This window comes from Bombyx mori, chromosome 2 (assembly GCF_030269925.1).
Source record: "Bombyx mori chromosome 2, ASM3026992v2".
In the NCBI taxonomy this organism is placed as follows: Eukaryota; Metazoa; Arthropoda; class Insecta; order Lepidoptera; family Bombycidae; genus Bombyx; species Bombyx mori.
In genome coordinates, this window is record NC_085108.1 from 1,851,091 (window position 1) to 1,877,701 (window position 26,611).

Sequence of the window (26,611 nt, forward strand, 5' to 3'; positions counted from 1 at the left end):
TCGGTCAGTGAATCAATTCGTCTTTAAACACAATAAAAATTGTTTAAAATCAAAATTGGCCCGGTATCCGGTTGTTAAGAATGAAAGCGCCATTACAATTGTTTCCACTGTTATTTATTGACCAATAAATAGTTCTTGTTAATATTTTCGTTTGATTCTCAGTTTCCCTTTACTAGTGTACGACTCAGGTTCCAAAGCCAGTAAATAAATATATAGATTGCAATAGTTCACTTAATATTGCTTTAATTGTAACTCCACTTGTACAATCTTTAGATATCTGCTCACTACTGAATACACTGCTTTTTTTTTTTTAAGAGATGTTATGACCTGGTAACTGAGACCTTTAAGTCATGTCTTATTTTAATGTATATTCTTAATTTTATGAAAAATGATATTATGAAGTGAAATGATATGAAGATGATTAATTTGAGACATTAATCAACTGGGATGAAATTAAATGAAATGAAATGAGATGAAATATAATCTCAGTAAAATGGTGGTCGTTTACTAAGATTTCTTGAGTGGACTTTTTGGACGATCCCAAGAAGTTACGTCCAGCGGCTTTGTTTCATTTTCCCACCATTATTACACATTTAAACCCGAAGAAACACTAAATAGACAAAATAAAACAAATCACACAACTTCACTCCTCGCGTTCCCGCCAAAAAGTCCACTGCTTTCTGTTGCGTTTTTTCAGACTACCGCCTTTTTTATTATATCACGTCCCCACTACTGCCATTGCTCCCACCAACAGTGTTGCTATTTGGCAATCCGATAATTGCCTTAATTTTAACATGATACATTTTATTTTAATTTTTTAAATTATTTTACAATAAACCTTACACTAGTATGACGTGATAAAGTCTTATAAATCGATAAACACCGGCTGCACACACGAAAAAGTGTCACGTTCCGCCCGACCCTGAGCGTGCAAGCGAGAGCGCGGAACAAGCGACAGAGAGGCACGATCGGCCCAAGCGTTGGCTTGTGACACATTTGCTCTTCCCTTGTGACGTCAGAACTAGCAGTTCAAATAGTTTTACTACTGACATTATCACGATAAGCTATTTGTATCCACATACAGAGTGTGCTTTTAAGTCACAACTGTGTGTATACAGAGAGTATTTTTCGTGACACATTTATTATTATTATTATTATTTTTTGCTTAGATGGGTGGACGAGCTCTCAGCCCACTTGGTGTTAAGTGGTTACTGGAGCCCATAGACATCTACAATGTAAATGCGCCACCCACCTTGATACATAAGTTCTAAGGTCTCAGTATAGTTACAACGGCTACCCCACCCTTCAAACCGAAACGCATTACTTACTGCTTCACGGCAGAAATAGGCGGGGTGGTGGTGCCTACCCGTGCGGACTCACAAGAGGTCCTACCACCAGTGATTAAATAGGCTGACGATTTGCTGGTGGTAAGGCATACCATGTGTCCAAAGAGGTATGTTTTTTTTTATGCTTAGATGGGTGGACGAGCTCAAAGCCCACCTGGTGTTAAATGGTTACTGGAGCCATAGACATTTATAACTTAAATGCTAAACGCATATCTGCTTCACGGCAGAAATAGGCAGGGTGGTGGTACCTACCCGTGCGGCCTCACAAGAGGTCCTACCGCCAGTAAAACCGTATTTTTTATGATTAACACGACAAAACCGATTCTAAGTATTCGATAAGATTGATTGCTCGATGGCTTTACACGCAAACTTATGCAAAAAATACAAAAAAATATCATTATCTATATATTAATACGTGAAGCAAAAACTTTGTATCCCTTTTTACGAAAATTGCGCGGACGGAGGAGTATGCAATTTTCCACACTTATAGAGAATATAGAGAAGAAGTGCACAATACTATTTTTTTTTTAAATAATGCGTAAAAGATACATTAAATCAATAAAGAAAACATTACACACACTACATACCATGTATGTGACGCACACATGCATGCATACTATTTATTGTCAAACTTTTGTTCTTGACGTCTGTTGTCAAATTGAGAATAGATTAAATATTGTTTGCCTTTGTTAATATTTTTTATAGTGTAGTCTTGGCGAAATTTGTGATTATAGAAGTATAAATTACAATCATAATAGTGTACAAACTTACAATTCCAATTAATTATAGTCGAATTTCGACTACTGCGGGACCTCTAGTTTATTATTAATTCATTACAAAATTCGATAATTTTTAAAAAGAAACAAAGACTTTAACTATGGCGCTTAACGTTTAACGTTCTCGATATCGTAAAAGTTAACTTAAATTTGTATGGAGTTAGAACAGCGCCCCTAGCGGCAAACGTAAGATCGCTGTTCTAAGACGAGAAAAGCTCCGTGCTGAAATTGCGCATATCACCCATTGTGTATAGCCGGAATTTTTCAGCCGGTGACTATAGCCACCTATGGCGTATCCTTTGTCGTATCACTCTTGTCAGAGCGGTCGTGATCGTTATTCAGTATCATCGCTTTGGGCAGATGTTATGCGCCTCACGAACAATCACCAATCCCGGTTTGTGGTGAGTCTGGTCCTCCTCCTCCTTCAGTCGATCGCTCATTGCTGAGCATCGTGATGCGCCCGCCTGTGACCTTTTTTTGTAATTTGTAGCCACTTATGTCGGTCTGTGGCACAGTGAAGTGCGTGGTTCAGACTCATGTCCAGACACTCAGACACTCGGTCACTCCATCTTTTTCGGCTACGACCTCTGGATCGTCTTCCATCCACTTTACCCGTCACTATGAGTCTCTCCAGGTTGTCAGAGGGTTTTCTTGCTATATGACCAAAGTATTCTGTCAAAGTAGTCTGGTACACTCATGCAAACAACTGCCACTGCCGACTTGACTTGGTCGGCAACCTTCCGCGCGATCTAGTGCCTTCTACTTTGCCCTGAGCGACAAGGCGCTCTATGGAGTAATTTCCTAGTCGGGAGACATGTCCGAAAATGATAGTATGCGCCCATGCACGAGTGCCTAAAGACGCTGCTTAATGCCGAGTTCTTGAAGAATGGAGATATTGGTGCGAAGCTCGACCAAATCAAATGAAATCAAATTTTTTTTTTTTATTCAACATATTTGAAAGTACATACTTGTTGAACGTCAAAAAGAACTACCGCCAACTCACAGAAACTAGCCTCCGTCCTGAGAAGAACTGGCAAGAAACTCAGCGGGCATGCCTTTTTTTTTAATTATTAGAATTTTTTTTAATATTAGATTTTTATTAAATATTCGTTTTTACAAGGAGTTTTCTTTATTTATTGTTTAGAGGGGTGGACGAGCTCACAGCCCACCTGGTGTTAAGTGGTTACTGGAGCCCATAGACATCTACAACGTAAATGCGCCACCCACCTTGAGATATAAGTTCTAAGGTCTCAGTATAATTACAACGGCTGCCCCACCCTTCAAACCGAAACGCATTACTGCTTCACGGCAGAAATAGGCGGGGCGGTGGTACCTACCCGTGCGGACTCACAAGAGGTCCTACCACCAGTAATTACGCAAATTATAATTTTGCGGGTTTGATTTTTATTACACGATGTTATTCCTTCACCGTGGAAGTCAATCGTGAACAATTGTTAAGTACGTATTTCATTAGAAAAAATGGTACCCGCCTGCGGGACTCGAACATCGCTGCATCGCTATATACGAATGCACGGGACGTCTTATCCTTCAGGCCACGATGACTTTATAAGTCCATTTAATTCAATTTAAAAATTAAAAGACTTACCTGGGCTACGAGGGCGATGGCGCAGACGAAAAGAATGAGTTTAGCGGCCATGTTGTTTCACTGAGTGACTTCAGAATGAGTTGACTCTGAACTTCATCAGCTTTGACACCAAGCAGTTTCCCTGAAAATCCGCATGGTTCATATCTAAATGGCATATAGACGTGACTTTGGAGATATTCTGCAGTTTTCGTCTTTCGGGCGATCTAATAAGGAAACAATTACGAACACCTGTTTGATTAAAAACCAAACTATCATTGTTTCTCTACTGTTTTTATTTATTTATTGTTTAGAGGGGTGGACGAGCTCACAGCCCACCTGGTGTTAAGTGGTTACTGGAGCACATAGACATCTACAACGTAAATGCACCACCCACCTTGAGATTGATTTGAAGTCGTTGTGGCCTAAAGGATAAGACGTCCGGTGCATTCGTGTTGAAGCGATGCACCGGTGTTCGAATCCCGCAGGCGGGTACCAATTTTTCTAATGAAATACGTACTGAACAAATGTTCACGATTGACTTCCACGGTGAAGGAATAACATCGTGTAATAAAAATCAAACCCGCAAAATTATAATTTGCGTAATTACTGGTGGTAGGACCACTTGTGAGTCCGCGCGGATAGGTACCACCGCCCTGCTTATTTCGGCCGTGAAGCAGTAATGCGTTTCGGTTTGAAGGGTGGGGTAGCCGTTGTAACTATACTGAGACTTTAGAACTTGTATCTCAAGGTGGGTGGCGCGTCCACGTTGTAGATGTCTATGGGCTCCAGTAACCACTTAACATCAGGTGGGCTGAGAGCTCGTCCACCCATCTAAGCAATAAAATAAAAAAAAAAAAAAATATAAGGTCGTAAGGTGTCAAGTATAGTTACAACGGCTGCCACACCCTTCAAACCGAAACGCATTTACTTTACTGTACTGTTATTACTGCTCTACGGCAGAAATAGGCAGGGTGATGGTACCTACCCGCGCGGACTCTCAAGAGGTCCTACCTCCAGAATTTTTTTTTATAACGTAACAATTATTGCAATATTGAAATGCCCGGAGTGAGCAACTCATTCTAACTTTGTACAATCTTCTAGATAATCATTGACTTTATAGTAAGCTTTATTGCACAGATGTTCTTTAATAGTTTTCTTAAACCTATGCAATAGAATAGATCCATGAAATACCAAGCGTTCGTCTCCCGCACCACATCTGCCGCTTTTCTCGACCTGCCGCAAAGTCCGCGTCTCCGCAGCGTATTTTTTTTTATTGCCCTTGTAGGCAGACGAGCATACGGCCCACCTGATGGTGAGTGGTTACCGTCGCCCATGGACTTCAGCAATGCCAGGGGCAGAGCCAAGCCGCTGCCTACCGTGTAAGAATATGGTGTATAGCTGGCGTTTTTCAACCGGTGACTGTAGTCACCTATCAAATAGTATGCTTAGTGCGAGTTTTTTAACGTTCTCGATAGCGTAAAAGTTAACTCAAATTTGTATGCAGTTGGAACAGCGCCCCTAGCGACAAATGTAAGCAAACACACAGGGGGCATTTTGTGGCGGATGACTTAAGTCCCCGATAGCAACAAATGGATTATTTTTAAGCTATTGCATAGCTTCTATCACGGGCCTTGAGCGCGGCGACTGAATCAAGAAATTCCGTAACGAAAATAACCTGACACCCCCACTACGCCTACCATGTAGCTCGCGTTCAACATATTCACACGTTGCGCTGGTGTAGTGTTTGTGAATAAGTGGCGTGACGTCGCACTGCATAAGCATCATGAAAAGTCTGCCCATCTCTCTCTCACGCGGTCTAGCTTATGAGTGTGAAGGGGACAGTTAATGGTTTGCTTTTGCTAATGTTTATAAATATAGCGTAGTCTATTATTTTTATTATTGTTTTAAAATTAAATTATTATTGTCTAATTGTAATTGCATAAGTTGATAAAAAATGCTTTTCAATAGCTTTACCGCGGCAGTCCCCGAGTGCCACACGTCTTTTTTTGTTGCATATTGAATGGTCGGTCACGGACATAAGTAGTCATCTCAAAACATGTCTGAATGGTTCTAAATTGTTGTACATATTTATTTGGTCTTTTTTCGGATGCGATTTTTTTTTTAATTCAGCTCTCGTGCACAAACCTAAATGCCGTGGCAAGCAATGACATTTGCAGGAATATCTCACGGGAAATTGCAGAGAGTGAAGCAAACCATGTTGCTAATGTACAAGTTGTTTGCACGTCTCTTCTGTGTTTATATGAGCTTATAGATCTATTAATGTGAATACAATTTCAGGTCGCAATCTCTGAATCAGCAAATCTAGTAACCCTAGCTTACAAGATAGCATTAAGAAACAAAAAAAAGTGCGTGCGTACAAAGTACACATGTCAGAAGTGAAACTTTTTTGGCGAACTAATTTATAAGTCTTGCTTATATTTATACAAATCTAAAACTTTACATTTCCGAGACTTAGAGGAAGGGAAAAAGGAAGATATGTTCCCGCCAAAAGTCTGTCAAATGTCAATCTCAAACCTCAGTGTTGACAGTCACATTATGTTTAGATTTCTAAATTGTAAATGACTAATATTTTGCCAATTGAATTGACTAATTTAATTTCACGCTATTTGATTAATGTTCCAAATTCTTTTCATTTCATTTCAATTCCTATTAACATTTTTCACAAAAAAAATATAAAATATTAGGCTGTATGGTATGATACATTTGCCTTTCCAGTTGGAAAAATACAACAATTACTACTACTACTGACATTTGACAAGTACTTAATTTCAATAGTAGTTTGATGTCACTTCCGTTGCATACCTGCGTGACGTTCTGCAAAAATGTTACCCTCAACCCTAAAGAAGTTTCACTTCAAAAAAATACATTTTTATTTATTGCCAAATTTGCTTCAGATCGCTTTGGGCGAAATTCGGGAGAAGCTTTCTAATCGATTTTAAGCATTTGGCCAGATTTGACATCTAATACAGCTCATGAGAATATATCTCATGATTAATACAACGGAAATGGTACAAATAATAACGAAGATCTTGCCTTGTGATCTTGTGATTGTGATGTGTGATATTAATACGTGAAACAAAAACTTTGTATCCCTTTTTACGAAAATTGCGCGGACGGAGGAGTATGAAATTTTCCACACTTATAGAGAATATAGAGAAGAAGTGCACAATGCTAATATTTTTTTTAAATAATGCATAAAAGATACATTAAATCAATAAACAAAACATTACACACACTACATACCATGTAGTTGATGCACACCCGCATGTATACTATATATTGTCAAAATTTTTGTTCTTGATTTCTGTTATCAAATTGAGATTAAATATTGTTTGTCTTCGTTAATATTTTTTATAGTGTAGTCTTGGCGAAATTTGTGATTATAGAAGTATAAAACACAATCATAATAGTGTACAAACTTACAATTCCAATTAATTATAGTCGAATTTCGACTACTGCGGGACCACTAGTTCGTGTTAAAAACGTGTTCTATTACAATGTTTAAGACTTTTTTATTGCATTGCATGCATTGTGAATCAGTTGGTGAGGCGTTAAGTCTGTTTAGGCGCTTAGACTAAGTACCAATTGAATACAATCGTTACGTTCAATCACAAATCGAAGCGTATCCAACCACTAACCATGATTTTTCCTCTGACTTTAATTGACAAGCTTAATCCGTGTGAAACTAGAAACTCGAATCTCAACATGGCTTCCCTATAACGGATATTATTTTTTGTTTAACCAGCTAAATAAATGCCGCGCTGATTAAGGTTAGCATTTTTTAAGACTACTTTTACGGTTTGGTTTTATTTTTGTTGTCATCTATACTTAATATTATAAAGAGGAAAGATTTGTTTGTTTGTTTGTATTGAATAGGCTCCGAAACTACTGAACCGATTTGAAAAATTCTTTCACTGTTTGAAAGCTACACTATTCACGAGTGACATAGATTATAATATTTAAAAAAAAAAAAAATAGGGATCTTACTAAAACTCCAATAATGTAATCCAAGGAGTAAAAAAATTACCTAAAATATTATTTACATCGCGTGCCCTGCGAAAACTATTGATTATAGAATCAAATAATTTACTACGAATTATTATGTATAAAAAGTGTCGCGACAGCATATCTCTAACTATGCCGAAATATGTTTTTTGTTTTTGTTTTTTTGCTTACATGGATGGACGAGCTCACAGCCCACGTGGTGTTGTTAAGTGGTTACTGGAGCCCATAGACATCTACAACGTAAATGCGCCACCCACCTCGAGATATAAGTTCTAAGGTCTCAGTATAGTTACAACGGCTACCCCACCCTTCGAACCGAAACGCATTACCGCTTCACGGCGGAAATAGGCGAGGTGGTGGTACCTACCCGTGCGGACTCACAAGAGGTCCTGCCACCAGTGATTACGCAAATTATAATTTTGCGGGTTTGGTTTTTATTACACGATGTTATTCCTTCACCGTGAAAGCCAATCGTGAACATTTGTTGAGTACGTATTTCATTACAAAAATTGGTACCCGCCTGCAGGATTGGAACACCGGTGCATAGCTATATACGAATGCACCGGACGTCTCATCCTTTAGGCCACGGCGACTTCAAAATTTAAAATTTCTTCTTCTTTCAAAACTCAAAAGTTCTTTTATTTAAAAAAATAAAACAAGGTTAAAAATCGTTGAAATTTTTCTTAAAGACCCGAGCGTGGCCGGAGCGGGCCTCTAGTTAAAAATAATGTTGCTCCCGCTTCGTAAAAGCAGATTTAATTTTGTCAACGGGCCGCGAAAATCGCGAATATAATACTGAGATGAGTTTTTGATGCTGCTATAAGTAGGTTTAATTTTAAAGAAACCTTATCGGCGCCTTAATTGAATGCTTTAAAAACAAAATATTAATACAGCACTATATTGTTAAGTATTGTTGTCTTTGTTTCTCCAGCGTTGAATTTCCAAATGAATTACACAATTGTTGTTAATTGCAAAAAAAAAAAAACGGTGAACTGGATCGTATTGTGAGGCACAGAATTGACGCAGGATGGATGAAATGGCGGCAGGTCACGGGCACCATATGTGACTCACACATTCCACTTCCCCTAAAAGGGAGGATATATAAGACCTTAATAAGGCCGTCTGGTATGGATCAGCTTGTTGGACAACGAAAGTGACGGATGAAAGGCGATTGCATGCAGCAGAGATGCGAATGTTGCGATGGATGTGTGGAGTAACGAGAATGGATAGAATACGGAATGAATATGTTAGAGGAAGTCTGAAAGTGGCAGCTGTGACAGAGAAGCTGAGGAGTGCGCATTTGGGATGGTATGGACATGTGTTGAGACGAAATGAAAATGAGGTTGGTAAGAGAAGAGGTAGACCTAAGAAGAAATGGATGGACTGTGTGAAAGACGATATTAATAAGGCCTGCCGTCTGGTATGGATCAGCTTGTTGGACAACGAAAGTGACGGATGAAAAGCGATTGCATGCAGCAGAAATGCGAATGTTGCGATGGATTTGTGGAGTAACGAGAATGGATAGAATACGGAATGAATATGTTAGAGGAAGTCTGAAAGTGGCACCTGTGACAGAGAAGCTGAGAAGTGCGCGTTTGGGATGGTATGGACATGTGATGAGACGAAATGAAAATGAGGTTGGTAAGAGAGTGTTAACTATGAATGTGGAAGGATATAGAGGAAGAGGTAGACCTAAGAAGAAATAGATGGACTGTGTGAAAGACGATATGGGTAAGAGGGGAGTGAGCGAAGAAATGGTATATGATAGAAGGGTATGGAAGGAGAAAGCATGTTGCGCCGACCCCAGGTGACTGGGAGAAGGGCAGGATAATGATGAATGATGTTAATTGCAAATTAAACGTGCTATCGGCTACATTGTTCAGGATCACTTATAAATTTTGACGATTTTCGGGTATTCGCAATTTAAGCTGCTAACGATTGCGTCCTGATATTGTAATCGATTATCGTCTGCCCACAGCCCATCTTTCGTGCTCTTGCAAACGTTGGCTGCGATCATGAGGTTTTGTATTGCGGACAGCTTCAAAACATGCGCTAAGTCGTTTAGTTTCGCTCTGTTGGTAGCTCTGGTGCTCTGAGCCCTCGCGGAATCCGCACACGGCAGGTTTCGGCACGAAAACAGTTGGCTAGTGAATGGTGATGGTGTCGCCTCTATGCGTTGAGTTACGCAGCCGTTCGACGTGTATTGCAGGGAGCTCTGTGGAGGAAATTTATTAATCGTTAGCTGTTTATTTCAATTCAGATCTATTCAAACGTGCGCCTGTACAACAAAATCCCACAAGATGTACAGAACCTACATATACATAGGTTTAAGAAAACTATTAAAGAACATCTGTGCAATAAAGCTTACTATAAAGTCAATGATTATCTAGAAGATTGGACAAAGTGGGAATGAGTTGCTCGCTCCGGGCATTTCAATATTGTAATAATTGTTATGTTATAATACTCATTGTAAAAATGAATATTTAAAAAAAATTCTAATATTAAAAAAAAAGTAATTTAATATTTAAAAAATAATAAAAAAACAAGCCCGCTGAGTTTCTTGCCAATTCTTCTCAGGACGGAGGCTAGTTCTTGTGAATTGGCGGTAGTTCTTTTGACGTTCAACAAGTATGTACTTTCATTTATGTTGAATAATTTTTTTTGATTTCATTTGATTTGAGACACATTTCATGTGTCGTTGTAAATCTCACCAGAGGCACATGAATATATCGGTCTTAACAAAAACCGGGGAAAACAAAATCGCCGCCGCTATTTTTATATAAAGCGAGTTTAAACCGTAAAATTATTTTTAATTTATTTAAAAAATCATTTAAATATATTTTTATCAAAAGTTGTTTTGCAAGTTGTACTTGCAAAGCTAGGGGTGACGAAACATGAACCGCCTCATGGACAAGTGGAAACTAAGGTACGTTAAGAGCAGTACGTCCTACCTAGCACACTACAAATACTGCGCAACATTCACTCCACAGTTTTATTGCTTTAATGGATGGACGAGCTCACAGCCCACCTGGTGTTGAGTGGTTACTGGAGCCCATAGACATCTACAACGTAAATGCGCCACCCACATCGAGATATAAGTTCTACGGTCTCAGTATAGCTACAACGGCTACCCCACCCTTCGAACCGAAACGCATTACTGCTTCACGGCGGAAATAGGCGGGGTGGTGGTACCTGCCCGTGCGGACTCCCAAGAGGTCCTACCACCAGTGAAGTTTAACAATTTTAATAACTTACGCTGATCCCAATCAGAATAGTGAGAGTAAATATTACAGTCTTCGACATCATGCGCCGATAACTTGAAACGCCCGTACCGAGCACAATTTTGTTCTATGATAGTTGAAATATATTAAAAAAAAAACTTCTTTTATAATAAACGCGAACACGATTTCGTTACAAGTTATCTTATCAACGCCTACTCAAAGTCTTTGTTTCTTTTTAAAAATTATCGAATTTTGTAATGAATTAATAATAAGTATTGATAATTTTTTTTTTTTTTGTATTTTTTGCATAAGTTTCCGTGTAAACTCGCACTAAGCACACAGCGGTAGCGAGAGTTAAATCATTTATTATTAATCTTTTATCAATTACTAGCTGTCCCGGCAAACATTGTTTTGCCATATATAAGATTTCTAGGGAATTTCTAGTGTAGAAAAAAAAACTAACTTATTGTAAGTGTGTAAGGATGTGGTAAATGAGTGAAAGAGGCATGTAGCGCTGTGAACGATGAGGGAATATATAATAAAAATAACAAAAACCTAATTCAACCACATAATACCTCATTATAACAAATTAAAGGCCAAATAAAAAAAATATGTTAGGGGTGGACAGCCCTAATCACTTAGGGGTATGAAAAATAGACAGTAGCCGATTCTCAGGCTTATTGAATATGCATAAAAAATTTCATAAGAATCGGTCAAGCGGTTTCGGAGGAGTATGGGAACGAACATTGTGACACGAGAATTTTGATATATTAGATATCATCTTCATAGACAGATTGATATTACAGACAGTGTTACTTATAATAAATTATGATGTCTTTGTGTACGTATCAAATTTTAAAAGCAATTAAATTATTTAATCACTTAACGAATTGAACAATCACATTTAATTGTTCACGTGCAAACAGTTTTAGAGTTAATGACAAAACGTCTCTTAATCTTATATATACCCTTAAACGAGCAATTCTTGTATATCAATATATATATGTATATAATCTGAATCTCGGAAACGGCTCCAACGATTTTCATAAAATTTAGTATACAGGCGATTTCGGGGGCGATAAATCGATCTAGCTACGAACTATTTTCAGAAAATATTGTTTTAATCGTGTTTTCAATAATCAACTCTTCCCGACATCTATTGGCGAATAATAATACTTATTTATTTATTTTATTATTATTTGTGGTCATAGTTTAACAAAGATTAATAAGCTAATATTAATAAATGTATCACTATGTCCTGCTAGTAAAGCGTACAAATATTAGGTGTAAGTTTAATCTACATTAAAAAAAAAAAAAACTTAAATTATTCTACTTTATCATCTAAAGTTATCGTCTAAATATTCTGACATACTATAGTAAGCCTTATCTATTAAAAATATTTGCAATTTTTGCTTAAAATCTTGTGAATCTACTGTCTTCAAAATGTTTATAGGTAGTTTATTAAATATTCTTGATGACATACTAAAAAAACTTTTGTCATAAAGGGCAGTTCTATGAGGTAGCGAAGACATTTTTAAAGTATTCCTAACAGATTGCGGTTTTGCAAACAGATGTTTGTTCGTTTTGACAAAAATCACTACCTCATAAATATATAAAGATGTAAAAGTCATGATTTTTAACTTTTGAAAGAAAGGCTTACATGCTTACTATTAAGCTCTTTCAGCAGACGGCGTTGTTAAGCCACCCGAAGGCAATGAGTATTTGGTTTAAGGTTAGACCAAGAAAATGAATTGTTTGTTTATATTATTTGTGTCTTTTACATATAAAATATAAAAAAAATACCGGTCATCGTCTAGTTAGAAATAAATCTATATATTAACACGTGAAGCAAAAACTTTGTACCCCTTTTTACGAAAATTGCGCGGACGGAGGAGTATGAAATTTTCCACACTTATAAAGAATATAGAGAAGAAGTCCACAATGCTAATATTTTTTTTAAATCATGCATAAAAGATACATTAAATGAATAAAGAAAAAAATACACACACGGCCATATATTTGACACACACACATATTATGTATATATACTCTTTGTTTATTGTCAAACTTTAGTTAATGCTTAAAGTCTGTGGTCAAATTGAAAATAGTTTAATATTGTTTCTCTTTAATATTATTTGTCTATAGTGTGGTCTTGGTGAAATCTGTAGAAGCAGTCTGTCAATGTAACCATAATAATGTTCAAGCTTATAATTTCAATTAATTATAGTCGAATTCCGACTACTGCGGGACCACTACTAAATTTAAATACGCAAAAATTACTTGTGCTGACGTGCTTCCATACCCGATCCTGTGAATCGAATGGTGAACAGTCGACGTCGCCTTAAACACGTCATTAGGGATCCTCCCGATCCACCAACGGTGCGTTTAGGTACCTCAAGCACCGGTCACCGTCCTCGCCGGACCCGTCGTTTGCGACGAAGGGCTCGACAAGTAAATTAAACCATAGACGCAGCCCACTGCGTTTCTAGCCGGATCTTCTCAATTGGTCGCGTTTCCAATCCGGTGGTAGATTCTGCGAAGTACGTCTCTTGTTAGGGCCAGTGTTAGCAACAATTCCGGTTTGGGCCCCGTGACACAGTATATACGTGAGATTACTCTTTCATAAAAATGTGTATACCCGTGTGTATTGGAAAGCCAAAATGAATAAATACCGTGTATAGTAAATGGCGCCTGTGTAAGAACATTATAGAACAGAGAATGGGGTTAAATTAATTCGTCTTCTGACAAATAATCTTGGAAGGGACAAGTACCAAGTCATTATCTAAAAATTGAAAAAACCAGGTTTGGCATACCATAATCTGCATTAGTCTTACAAGACATACCTACAGAAGAGTGAGGAGCAGTTCATTAGGTTCGACCCACTCACTGGCAGTCGGCATATTTCAATCCATAAACCTTAAAATATATTTGAAAGGCGAAACACAATTGATGTTAATGGACCTATCATGACTATGTGACTGGAAACCAGATAATGCGCGTAGCACGTCTTTTTTCCCCCTACCTAATCGTTGATAGTCTACCGTGCTATTCCAACTTCATGTGGAAGGGTAGGCGAGCTCACGGGCTCAACCTGAGAGAAATGCTAACACTAGCCCTAGCAAGAGCAGTGCTTCGCTGAATCTACTATCGGATAGAAATCGCGACCCACTGAGAGCATCTGGCCGGAAACTCTGTGGGTTGTGTCTATGGGCTAGTAGATTTAATTGCCATTGTAGACAGACAAGAATACGATCCATCTGATGATCACACTTGCTAAGCAGCAGCGGAAAGCAGTTACTGTCGATTTTATAGAATGAAGCTCAGCTGGGTAAGATTTTGTTGCATCAATATTTTCGGAACGTATATATGTAATAATAATAATAAATAATAATAAAAATCATTTATTGCCTTTCACATCACAGAAAATAAAATGGAATACAAATAAAAGAAAAGAAAAAAAAAGAGAAAAAGGCAAAAGGAGGTGGCTCAGCTATTGCTGTTCGAGGTTGATAAATCGAACAGCGCTGATTTTCAGTCACCCCCGTTTCCCCTTGGTTCTTTGCGGGATTGAAGGCTAATTACGTGTGTACATACTTAGAATATGGTATAAATTAGTAAAACTAGTAAATAATAAAAATTTAAGAAAAAAAACCAAACAAAAATCAAATTAAATTGTGAACCCGAATACAAAACATAATAAGCACACAGTAACAACACCCCGTAGGCAGCCCACAACGAAACAACATGTCTTTTTTTATTGTTTTGATGGGTGGAGGAGCTCACAGCTCGCCTGGTGCTAAGTGGTTACTGAAGCCCATAGACGTTTACAACGTAAATGCGCCACCCACCTTGAGATAATAGTTCTAAGTCACAACGGCTGCCCCACCCTTCGAACCGAAACGCATTACGGCTTCACGGCAGAAATAGGCAGGGTGGTGGTACCTACGCGTGCGGACTCACAAGAGGTCCTACCACCAGTAAGCGTTTAGTCACATCCGATATGAAATTAAATTAACTAGAGGTCCCGCAGTAGTCGAAATTGGACTATAATTAATTCGAATTTTAATTTTGTACACTATTATGATTGTATTTTATACTACTATAATCACAAATTTCGCCAAGACTACACTATAAAAATATTAACAAAGACAAACAATATTTAATCTATTCTCAATTTGACAACAGACGTCAAGAACAAAAGTTTGACAATAAATAGTATGCATGCGTGTGTGCGTCAAATACATGGTATGTAGTGTGTGTAATGTTTTCTTTATTGATTTAATGTATCTTTTATGCATTATTTAAAAAAAAATATTAGCATTGCGCACTTCTTCTCTATATTCTGTATAAGTGTGGAAAATTTCATACTCCTCCGTCCGCGCAATTTTCGTAAAAAGGGATACAAAGTTTTTGCTTCACGTATTAATATTAAATTAATAAAGATACATCACGTTTTTAATTAGACGCGCGATACCAAACAAGAGCCACATTGGGAATCGTGATAAGCAATGTTTTATTCGATAAATCTGACTATAAATATAATCGTTTGAGATAAAATTAAAAAAAAAACAAAACGTTTACAATCAGTGAAGATGTGATGTAGTATATTTTTGTCGTTCAAAAAAAAAATGTATTTAAAATGCATGATAATATTAATCAAATTGTTTTTGGTTCAGGTAAAGTGATTTAAAATTTCTTTTTTTTTGGTGGAAAAAAAAACGGTTCTTTTTTATTTGACAAACCGCTTATATAGATAAACAAACCGCAAACTATTGCAATCCATGAAGCCACGTATAATAAATAAAAATCAGGCTCTACTGGTGGTAGGACCTCTTGTGAGCCCGCACGGGTAGGTACCGCTGCCCTGCCCATTTCTACCGTGAAGCAGTAATGCGTTTCGGTTTGAAGGGTGGGGCAGCCGTTGTAACTATACTGAAACCTTAGAACTCTTATCTCAAGGTGAGTGGCACATTTACGTTGTAGACGTCTATGGGATCTGGTAACCACTTAACACCAGGTGGGCCGTGAGCTCGTACACCCATCTAAGCAATAAAAAAAAACTTCACAACCGTCCTTATGCAAGTTGTTTTCACACTCAAAAGTGTGAATTCAACAATAAATTATATTTTTTTTATCTATATATTAACACGTGAAGCAAAAATTTTGTATCCCTTTTTACGAAAATTGCGCGGACGGAGGAGTATGAAATTTTCCACACTTATAGAGAATATAGAGAAGAAGTGCACAATGCTAATATTTTTTTTAAATAATGCGTAAAAGATACATTAAATCAATAAAGAAAACATTACACACACTACATACCATGTATTTGACGCACACACGCATGCATACTATTTATTGTCAAACTTTTGTTCTTGACGTCTGTTGTCAAATTGGGAATAGATTAAATATTGTTTGTCTTTGTTAATATTTTTATAGTGTAGTCTTGGCGAAGTTTGTGATTATAGAAGTATAAAATACAATCATAATAGTATACAAACTTACAATTCCAATTAATTATAGTCGAATTTCGACTACCTACGGCGGGACCTTTAGTTTAAGTTAATGTGTGTAGATTTTATTCAATGTTGAGAATCTAATAAATAAAAAATACAGTTATTGGGTGTTACTCCGATATAGATTGCATAATGTAACAAGCATTCGAAGTGTAGAAAATATTAATGAAATAATACATTTCAATCGGTCTACGTGGGCAGTGGGTATTTGTTAAGCCATTTCTTACGGTTTATTGTTTAAATTCAATCTTTAAGATTTTCAGCTCTTCAAACGATTTGAGTTAAAGGACAATGCCCAAAAGTGGGCCAACTTTATGTCAAAACTATTTGTACTTGAAAAACTATGACTTATTTTTTCACGTTGTTTAGTTTATGTATCAACATTTCTTTCACCCTGGCATTGTTTTACAAAAAAATAAATTACTTAATTGTTAACATCCCAAAACTGAGTGCCATCGTTTTTAAATTCGCCAATAGGCAAAGGCCTTAGCCCATACAGCCTTATAGTAAACCTATATGCTGCCAAACGAAAGAGTTGCCTGTGACTTGAACAACAAATAAAAAAAAATAGCTAATGCTTATAATTCACAGACTTTTTAGTTTATTTTTGTTCAATTCATTATTTATATATTGTTATAATAATTATTATTTAATACCATGAATTATTGAATATCTTTAAATATGAATGATTCCATTAGTAAAAATATCAATGGCCTACCATTACTCTATTCTTATTATAATAATATATGATCAGAGTTTTGGCAGCAATCCGAGTGAAGCGTCACTTGAAGTTTTATTTTAATGTTTTTTTAATAGTTTATTGTGATGTATAATATATAAATTGGGTGTTGTTTTGTGTATTAAACGTCAATAATCGTTGTTCACGATTAACGACATAAAAAAATATAACTACGACAGATTAGGCTGTATAGGCTACTCTCTTTGCCTGCTTATTGGCGAATTTAAAAACAACAACAACAATATCGTTGCCGACTTCCGGATTTCATTTCATTTTATTATTATTATGAGGATATAATAATAATAAAATGTATGTAAGGGCTTATTTCTAGCAACATTAACCACAATTAAGTTATTTAATACTGTAAATAATGATGAGAGCGATTATTGATTTCGAAGAAAAGAATTAACAACTTAATTTTAGCTGCAGAAAAAAACAGATTTCTCTTAAACCCGGATGAGAATATAAAAATCGTTTTCTGAATATGAAACGATATTTCTTGGTCTATCAAATTAAGTTAAAACCATCATGACACGACAACTTTTTTTAGGGGCCCAAACGCCCATAGAAAATGGGCATTGTCCTTTGCCAAATTATAATTGTTATATTATCACCAAACTTGGAAATTTAATAATTATAGTAATTCCGCTGAATTGATTTCGTAACCAGGTAGGCTAGTTTACGCCGCTAATTGTAAAGTCTTGTAGATAATCTGTCATCGAAGAATATACAGCGTCATCTCTTTTAAATAAAGAAACTGCATTTACCTTTTGTTATGTATGTACACGGTTCACAGTACTGTATCAAGGCCTTCGAGATTACATACTAATTACATAAGATTAAGTACATAAATACAGTCTGCATTCTGATTGTTTTTTAAATCAACATTTTATTTTCAGTCCATCGCAGCACAGTGTTTGCAATTCGGAGAATGTGACTGCCAGAGAATCTCTAATCGACAACAGTCGAATGACATATTAATGCTAACAAATACAGTTGAAGACGGAAGACGCGTGGTATACGACAACAATAATCATATTAAAATCAATTTCCCGGAATATTTATTGCGAAGACTTATAACGAAGATAAATTCTATGGCCAATGATAGCGGCAATATGAAAACCATCGGTCCTGATGTAGCAGTGATTAATGAACCTTATATAAACAGGTATAGAGATGCTATTGAACCTAGCGATATGAGTTCGTTAAGTCGTTTCGTAAAGCAAACTGAAGTAACAGATATAGGAATACCTAAAGTAACACAAAATCAATACGATAATGAACGCGTAATCCTTAATAGTTTGAGAGAAAACAATTATAATAATGTTAAGAATGGTAATAACAGAGTTTCAAATGAAAATATTCAAGCTAGTTTTTTGAATGCAATCCCAGAATATTCCAAGCTGTTTATCACAAATTACGAATTAAACGGAAAACCAAATGTCAATCAACAGATTTTGGGACCAAACAATCATAATAACGATCTTTTGAATTACGTTCCAAGTGTTAATACTCCATTTGTAAATTACGTAGAAAACAGCAATAGAGTTCCTACAGAATTCCAGCGAAATTACAACGATTTAACTGGCAAGCTGATAATCGATGCTTCAGCTGGCAACAAACCGTTGTATGATGTACCAGCTACTGGAATGGCTGTTGCAAACGAAGCCGTAATTATGAATAGTAAAAATCTGACTCCAACGCTTGGAAATTTTAAGTACCAACCTCTTAATTTTGATGACACATTTAACAACGCACACAACAGTCCGCGTTACATAAAAGATATAGCAAATATGAAAGTCAATTTTATACCTAACATGTTTTTGGAGACTGCAGATGAATCAAGCATATTTGACGAATCGAGTCTAATGAATACGCCTCATATAAACACGTTGAATTTGGGCAAGTATGGAAGTTTGCCGATCATAAATGGACTCCCGGTTGCTGGCATAACCGAAACAGTGACATTACTAAATGCTTTGTAATTGTTTAAAAAGATTGAATCTGTCGACTGCTTGTATAAGTATGTATGTGATTAAATGAGTATTTAAATTTTGTTGATTTTTTGAAAGCAACATTTTTAGGTCAAACCTATTTAAGTAATTGATTGTTACTGAGCTTTCGTCGTGTGTTTGTAGTTCACTCCCTTATTTCCCTCAGACACAGCATAGATCTACTGTTTGTTTAATAGAAAATGACCCTCAGATATGGCCCAATGAGTTTCTCTCCGGATGTTCTCAGTGGGTAGCGTTTCCGATCCTTTGGTAGATTCTTCGAAGCACTGCTCTTGCCAGGCCTAGTGTTAGCAACTTGTCAGGTTAGAGCCCCCCCCCGTCGCGCGGAGGCTCCAATCTCGGCGGTCCGTGTTGGAGGCGTGGTCTCGCCGCTTGGCGGACCCGTCGGCCGGCCTCCGTTCCGTCGAGGCGGTCCGCCCGGTTCTCGCGGACTGGGTGGGCCGCGACCGCGGATGCCTCACCTTCCGGCTGACGCAAATGCTTACCGGCCACGGATGTTTCGGCCGGTACTTGCATAAGATAGCCGGAAGGGACCCGACGGCACAGTGCCACCACTGCGCGGACCGCGACGAGGAAGACACAGCGGAACACACGCTGGCGCGTTGCTCTGGGTTCGACGAGCAACGCGCCGCCCTCGTCGCGGTCATAGGAGAGGACCTCTCGCTGCCGCGTGTCGTGGCTACGATGCTCGGCAGCGACGCGTCCTGGAAGGCGATGCTCGACTTCTGCGAGTCCACCATCTCGCAGAAGGAGGCGGCGGAGCAAGAGAGGGAGAGCTCTTCCCTTTCCGCACTGATCCGTCGCCGTCGAGCCGGGGGTCGGAGGCGGGAATACGCCCGTACGTCCCGGCCCCTGTAGGTAGCGGCCTCCCCCCGGTGAAGGTCAAGGGGCGACCTGAGCAGCCAGCACTCTAGCGCGCTGCCGTGGAGTGAATAGAGCGACCGGTCGACGGTGTATCGCGTCCCGACCCGGCAGGCTGGTTCTGGTCCAGCGGGGTATTCCGGGACACCAGCGGCACCGTCTGGGCGGCCCGACGGGCTGCCGTACCGAGACGGCCGACGTTTCAGAGCCTTCGATTCGCCTCGAAGGCTCCGTCGGCTGGGCGTCCTTGGGGTGAGCCGCGCCGTCTGGTTGTAGTGTTGACCGCGGTAGCCCCCCTACCTCATCCGGGTTCTCACCTCGGAGGGGATCGGACGTCGGGTGTAAGAGTGCAGGGGAGTCGTTTAGTGGGTGGGTCCTAAAATCCTTGGGCCCGCGGTCTGCTCACAACACCATGCAGATCGTTGAGTCTCACATACCCCGCGCGCCCCTTTTGCGCGGGGACCTCGTAGGAGGTTCGGCCCTCTACCCGAAAAAAAAAAAAAAAAAAGGTTAGAGCCCCGTAAGCTTACGTATTCGCTCGGTGAAGCTGGCATGGTCCCTAGAGACTACCAACATAGGTAGGAAAAATTCCTTATTTTTATTGTGTGTGTGAAGAACATAGTGAATAATTTCTTTTTATTTCCAATAGAATTGTGATTAAATTGAAATAAATCGAACGAAATCAGCTGAATGTGCCAAAATATATTCTTTTAGAAGACTATAAGCAAATGAAATTTTTTTTCTTCTTAATTAATAACTATAATCTATGGTTTACGGTAAATAATTCAAGCAAACAGGCATGAGCATCCATCTAAATAAATATCTAATATTGAAAACGCAATTAGTGATCGCTATCTTATTTATACTAAAATATAAATCTTCAGCTTTGGCTCTCTCTGATTATTATAATTATTAGATGAGTTTCAAAAGTATTATAATAAACTATCGACCTGCCTTCGCTTCGCTTCGGAAACTGTAATTTATTATCGATTTCTCCACTATTTAATGGATGTTATTATACATATAAGCCTTCCTCTTTAATCACTCTATCTATTTAAAAAAACCGCATCAAAATCCGTTGCGTAGTTTTAAAGATTTAAGCATACATAGGGACAGAGAAAGCGACTTTGTTTTATACTATGTAGTAATATTCAAAAAAGGCTTACTTAGTAAAACTGGTTGGGAAAGTGAAGGGTTTGATATCGATGCAAGTACTCCATGCCAGACCCAAGATTCAGCGTTGATGATTTCATCACTCAATACATTAGCTTTAAGTGTTACAGCAAGTTTATGTGGGTGGAGTTTTCGTTGAAACATGCAATCCCAATCATTCGCTGTTACGTGGTCACGTCAATAGTAACATTGTAACAGAGTGAAGTAAGTAAGAAGAAAGACACGTCAATTGATAACCTGAAAAATTGGGCAATTCTAATTTAGCAGAGACCAAAGGATGAAAATAATGTGTTATAAAATTAAGAATTGTATTCAATCATAGAATCCTTCATGATAATAAGCGCATTTTTCAGTGTTCTGATAACGCAATTTTGTTTCCATTTAAAAATGTGTTATTCGCTACATCTATCCTGCTCTATCTAATAAAGAGCAAACGGAACAGACACAAGGAAGTAATGTTTTTTTTGCACCTTAAACATTTTTTTGATTGTATTTTTCCAAAATGTCACGTTTCATTTTTTATTGAATCATAAATTAGTATTAAGCTAACGGTTTTGCTTGTTGATTAATTACCGTCTACGAACAAACAAGTGATTTTTTTTATTCATTTACTAAATTTGGACTGGTGTTAAGTGGTTACTGGAGCCCATAGACATCTACAACGTAAATGCGCCACACACCTTGAGATATAAGTTCCAAGGTCTTAATATAGTTACAGCGGCTGCCCGACCCTTCAAACCGAAACGCATTACTGCTTCACGGCAGAAATAGGCGGGGTGGTGGTACCTACCTGTGAGGACTCACAAGATATCCTACCACCAGTAAACAGTAAGATAATTACACAGATGTATCTACATAGAAGAGATAGTGAAATGGAATGATAATCGGTTTTTAGGAGTTTAATATTGACCTCATGTATAGAGTTGCCGGATTTACGTTGGGCGTTGAGAACTTAGCATTGGTCATGGTACGGGTAGTTAGCGATTGATTACGATCAACTACTGCTGACGAACAAACACACCCGCTGAATCGTTTTAAATAGATTCAATTTTTAAAAGATATTCGAGAATAAAACTATCAAGCCGTATGGGTAATTAAGAAATATTATAAATAACTAATTTAAATGGGTCACGTATTTCATTCAAATGTATACTCAGAGATGCACGTACTCCAAAATGTTTCTAATCTTTTTAATTCTGCTAAAGGAAATCGTTGTGACTCAGGTATATATTATATTTTCTTTATCTTTTTTGTTCTTAAGTAAGAAAGAAGACGTCTGCACTTAATTTAGCTGGGTACCCTGAAGTGAAGTGAGTATTAAGCCTCTGGATATAGTACCATTAGTGTTGCTGCTCCTTTTAAGACAAGGTAAGGGATGCTTGCTTCGGTGTAGAAATAGCCATAACATCGAATAGCAAAATAAATCGCTCCAGCAACAAGTGGGGGTCTAATTTCCAACCTGCCAAGTGGCTTCCATAATAGAAGCAGTAGTATTTATCCGGTAAATCTCTCAATGGCCTTTTTTGACATCGATCGGTAGAGATATGCTGGTGTTGTTTTAAGCAAATCAGGCAAGCCTTTTTTTTTCTTTCGGGTAGAGGGCCGAACCTCCTACGAGGTCCCCGCGCAAAAGGGGCGCGCGGGGTATGTGAGATTCTACGATCTGCATGGTGTTGTGAGCAGACCGCGGGCCCAAGGATTTTAGGGCCCACCCACTTAACGACTCCCCTGCACTCTTACACCCGACGTCCGATCCCCACCGAGGTCAGAACCCGGATGAGGTAGGGGGGCTACCGCGGTCAACACTACAACCAGACGGCGCGGCTCACCCCAAGGACGCCCAGCCAACGGAGCCTTCAAGGCGAATCGAAGGCTCTGAAACGTCGGCCGTCTCGGTACGGCAGCCCGTCGGGCCGCCCGGACGGTGCCGCTGGTGTCCCGGAATACCCCGCTGGACCAGAACCAGCCTGCCGGGTCGGGACGCGATACACCGTCGACCAAGCCTGCCTTTTACTACATTCAAAACCTTGTACACTATCGATTTTGTTTTGTTTGATTTACTTGAAATTTCTCCACAGCAAACAGAGACGGCCGTTGATGAGGGAGACGTGGCAGTGGTCGCCGAAGATGTCGCCAAAGATTCGGTTAAAGACGAAGTGATCAAGAAAGCCTCAGTACCTAAAACTGTACCGTTTTCCGGTCGCGCACACGCCAAAGGAAGTGTCAGAATCGTCACTCATTTTGGTAACTAAAACTTTTAGATACATGACTCGAAAAATTCTGCATAAATCCGATTTAAGCTTTTGTATTGTCTAGAATGTGTCCATTGCCCATTATGCATTTGAAGTCGTCGTGGCATAAAGGATAAAGCGTCCGGTGCATTCGTAGCGATGCAACGGTGTTCGAATCCCGCAGGCGGGTACCAATTTTTCTAATGAAATACGTACTTAACAATTGTTCACGATTGACTTCCACGGTGAAGGAATAACATTGTGTAATAAAACTCAAAACCCGCAAAATTATAATTTGCGTAATTACTGGTGGTAGGACCTCTTGTAAGTCCGCACGGGTAGGTACCACCGCCCCGCCTATTTCTGCCGTGAAGCAGTAATGCGTTTCGGTTGAAGTGTGGGGCATCCGTTGTAACTATACTGAGACCTTAGAACTTCTATCTCAAGGCGTGTGGCGCATTTACGTTGTAGATGTCTATGGGTTCCAGTAACCACTTAAAACCGGGTGGGCTGTGAGCTCGTCCAGACATCTAGGCAATAAAAAAAATAAAAAAATAAAAAATGCATTAAGTGGCTATCAGGGTCTACAGATATTTCGACTTAAAATGCGGTCGACGACCAATTTTCGGGCCATTCCGATTTCTGTACAAACATTGCAATAGTTTTGTAGCCAGTGAAATAGAAATGAACTTTATCAAATTAACAGTCAATAATTTATTTATTTTTGTCTAGGACCAAACTACGGAAGAAAACCGTGGCCTTTTTTCATGAGAACTGGCCCGCTACCACGCTACATAAACTCTTCGTACATATGGCCGTTACGTGTAATTGAAATCCAACCCCAACCGTGTTACCGACCATTCCGGATGCAACGGTTCGGGCCAAAGTTTGCACCGTTTTTCGATTTCGTGCCAAGAAGAACGATGTGGCAGCGTTCCGTGGCAATACCGATGTTGAACGTGCCACGTTATCAATGTGTTCCGAGATTGCAAAATCTGAAAGGCGATGATACTACGGATGACTGATTGGCATCATTTGGCGGCAATATTGATATTGGTCATAACTTAACATAACCGCTTTTATATATATAAAAAACAATATAAATAGGCTATATATACTATTTCCTTTTTTTATGGCTTAGATGGGTGGACGAGCTCACAGCTAACCTGATTTTAAGTGGTTACGGGAGCCCATAGACATCTACAACGTAAATGCGCGAACCACCTGATCGACACCGGCAAAATACCTGTCACATAAGTAGATAACAATATTCAATTACTAAGTTAAAAGCAAATGTTTGGGCGTTTTAGTAGTATCGTTTTTTAATAAGTAATTTAAAGCTAATTCCATTAAATATCCCGCGCAATCTCAAGACTGTGGATCAATTATCACTTAATCATCATTGGTGTCCTATTTAGACAAGTATGGGAAAACATAATTCACCATTTACAATAGGTCTCATCCTAGAATCATTTTCTTTTTGCGCTTAAACGGGTGGTTAGCTCACCGCCTATCTGGTGTTAAGTGGTTACTGGAGCCCATAGACATCAACAATGTCAATGCTGCCACCCAGTTTTAGACAAGATTTCTAAGTCTCAGTTAGTGGCTATGCCACACTTTAAGCTGAAACTGCTTCACGGCAAAAATAGGCAGGGTAGTGGTTCCTACTAGGGCGGACTCATTAGATGCCCTAAAACCGGTAATAAAGGTTGAGACAGTTCTCCTAAGAATTTGTGTTACTTTGAAATAAGAGCTATCATAGAAATTTTGTATCTTATATTTGGTGGTTTCTTAAGGAGTCTTATCAACGGTAAAACTTCTGTTCCAACCTCTCTTTACCACTTCGGTAATGGTTTAATTCATTCTGCATTAAAAAAAACATAGACCTTAATCACTGACACCACAAGACTTAGATTCATATGATATATTTTTATTACGTTTCCTCTTTTGTTTTGTTGTGGATATTATTTCTTGTAAATAAGTGCAAAAAGTGCTATCGATTTTTTTTTGCAAAAGATTATGTTCACCAATCGGTTCCAAGGAAAAAAATCGGCTGTCAAACAAGGGACTAAAATGTAGTGAACTGTTTCTTTATATATATACCTATTTATATTTAAGGGTTATTGGAAATATGAAGTAACTCTGCTAGTAAATTCCAGATTAGATTAAAAGTAATAGATTTTGTCGTAGAAACTTTTAAAATATCTAGTTTTCATGATTTTTAATTTACAATAAAAAGTTGTTCGTTTCTGGATTTTTCGAGAGAACATCAGTTAAATTGTAAACATAATATCATAGTTTCATGATTGTCTTCATATTTTCATCTCGCCTTGTCGGTGGTAACCTTTATTATGGTTACGTCATCTATCCAGTAACCCTGTACAGACAAAAATGTAACTTTATTATCTTACCATAAAAAAACATCTTATTTTATTTTAGTATATTAAAGATTTTGGTTTTTTAGCAGCTGTTATTCATAAGCATTTTCTTCTTAACCTTATTCCTCATTATTAGTGTGGTCAGAGCATGTCTACTTATTATGCTACATAAGGTCTTGGCATTATGATCGGTCAACCCTCCTTGGATGATATCTCTAATGGCATATCCACTGTAACGTGCCATTGGGCTTTTTCTCTTTCTTCTTTTCTTTTTCTTTTACTTCATCCTTTTTTGGTCCTACGAATTCCTTTTTTAATTTTATAAAAATATTTATATTACACAAAAATTTACATTTTAAAATACTAAAATATGAAAATTTCAATAATTCCATTCTTTTTTCAGTATTTTCATAATAAAAATCAATATGACAGTTGTAATCCATACGGATTGGAGCATAAACAATTTCAGATCCGAAATATGACATTTTACTGAAAACATCTCTCTAGGTTTGAAGGGTGGGGCAGCCGTTGTAACTATACTTGAGACCTTAGAACTTGTATCTCAAGGTGGGTGGCGGCATTTACGTTGTAAATGTCTATGGGCTCAGGTAACCACTTAACACTAGGTAGGCCGTGAGCTCGTCCACCCATCTATGCATTAAAAAAAACAATGAAGCATGTTGTACTTATCTGAGACGAACAGAGTTGTTTCTATCGCTTTCTGGTTTTAAAAAACTATTAGTT

At 38.2% G+C, this 26,611-nt stretch overlaps 1 protein-coding gene and 1 long non-coding RNA gene across 4 annotated transcripts; one reads left to right on the plus strand and one right to left on the minus strand.

Annotated features, from left to right (window-relative positions):
* Positions 1-8,347: 8,347 nt before the first annotated feature.
* LOC119629771 (uncharacterized) lies at positions 8,348-11,163 on the minus strand. The gene is made up of 2 exons (XR_009975455.1): positions 10,989-11,163; positions 8,348-9,948 (listed from the first exon to the last, which is right to left on the minus strand). It is a non-coding gene; the product is annotated as an uncharacterized LOC119629771 (long non-coding RNA).
* Positions 11,164-15,513: 4,350 nt separating this feature from the next.
* Positions 15,514-26,344, plus strand: LOC101736924 (TBC1 domain family member 5 homolog A). 3 transcript variants are annotated; one of them, XM_062673103.1, is made up of 3 exons: positions 15,520-15,630; positions 23,337-23,502; positions 24,222-26,344. In XM_062673103.1, exons 1-3 carry the CDS (start codon positions 15,583-15,585, stop codon positions 24,512-24,514), a joined length of 507 nt encoding a protein of 168 aa, XP_062529087.1. In that variant the 5' UTR covers positions 15,520-15,582; the 3' UTR covers positions 24,515-26,344. The 3 variants fall into 3 exon arrangements, with proteins under 3 accessions (XP_004924972.1, XP_062529087.1, XP_004924971.1); XM_004924914.4 differs by lacking the exon at positions 15,520-15,630 and adding an exon at positions 22,400-22,481; XM_004924915.4 differs by lacking the exons at positions 23,337-23,502; positions 24,222-26,344 and adding an exon at positions 18,109-19,264 and having other exon boundaries at positions 15,514-15,630.
* Positions 26,345-26,611: the final 267 nt, after the last annotated feature.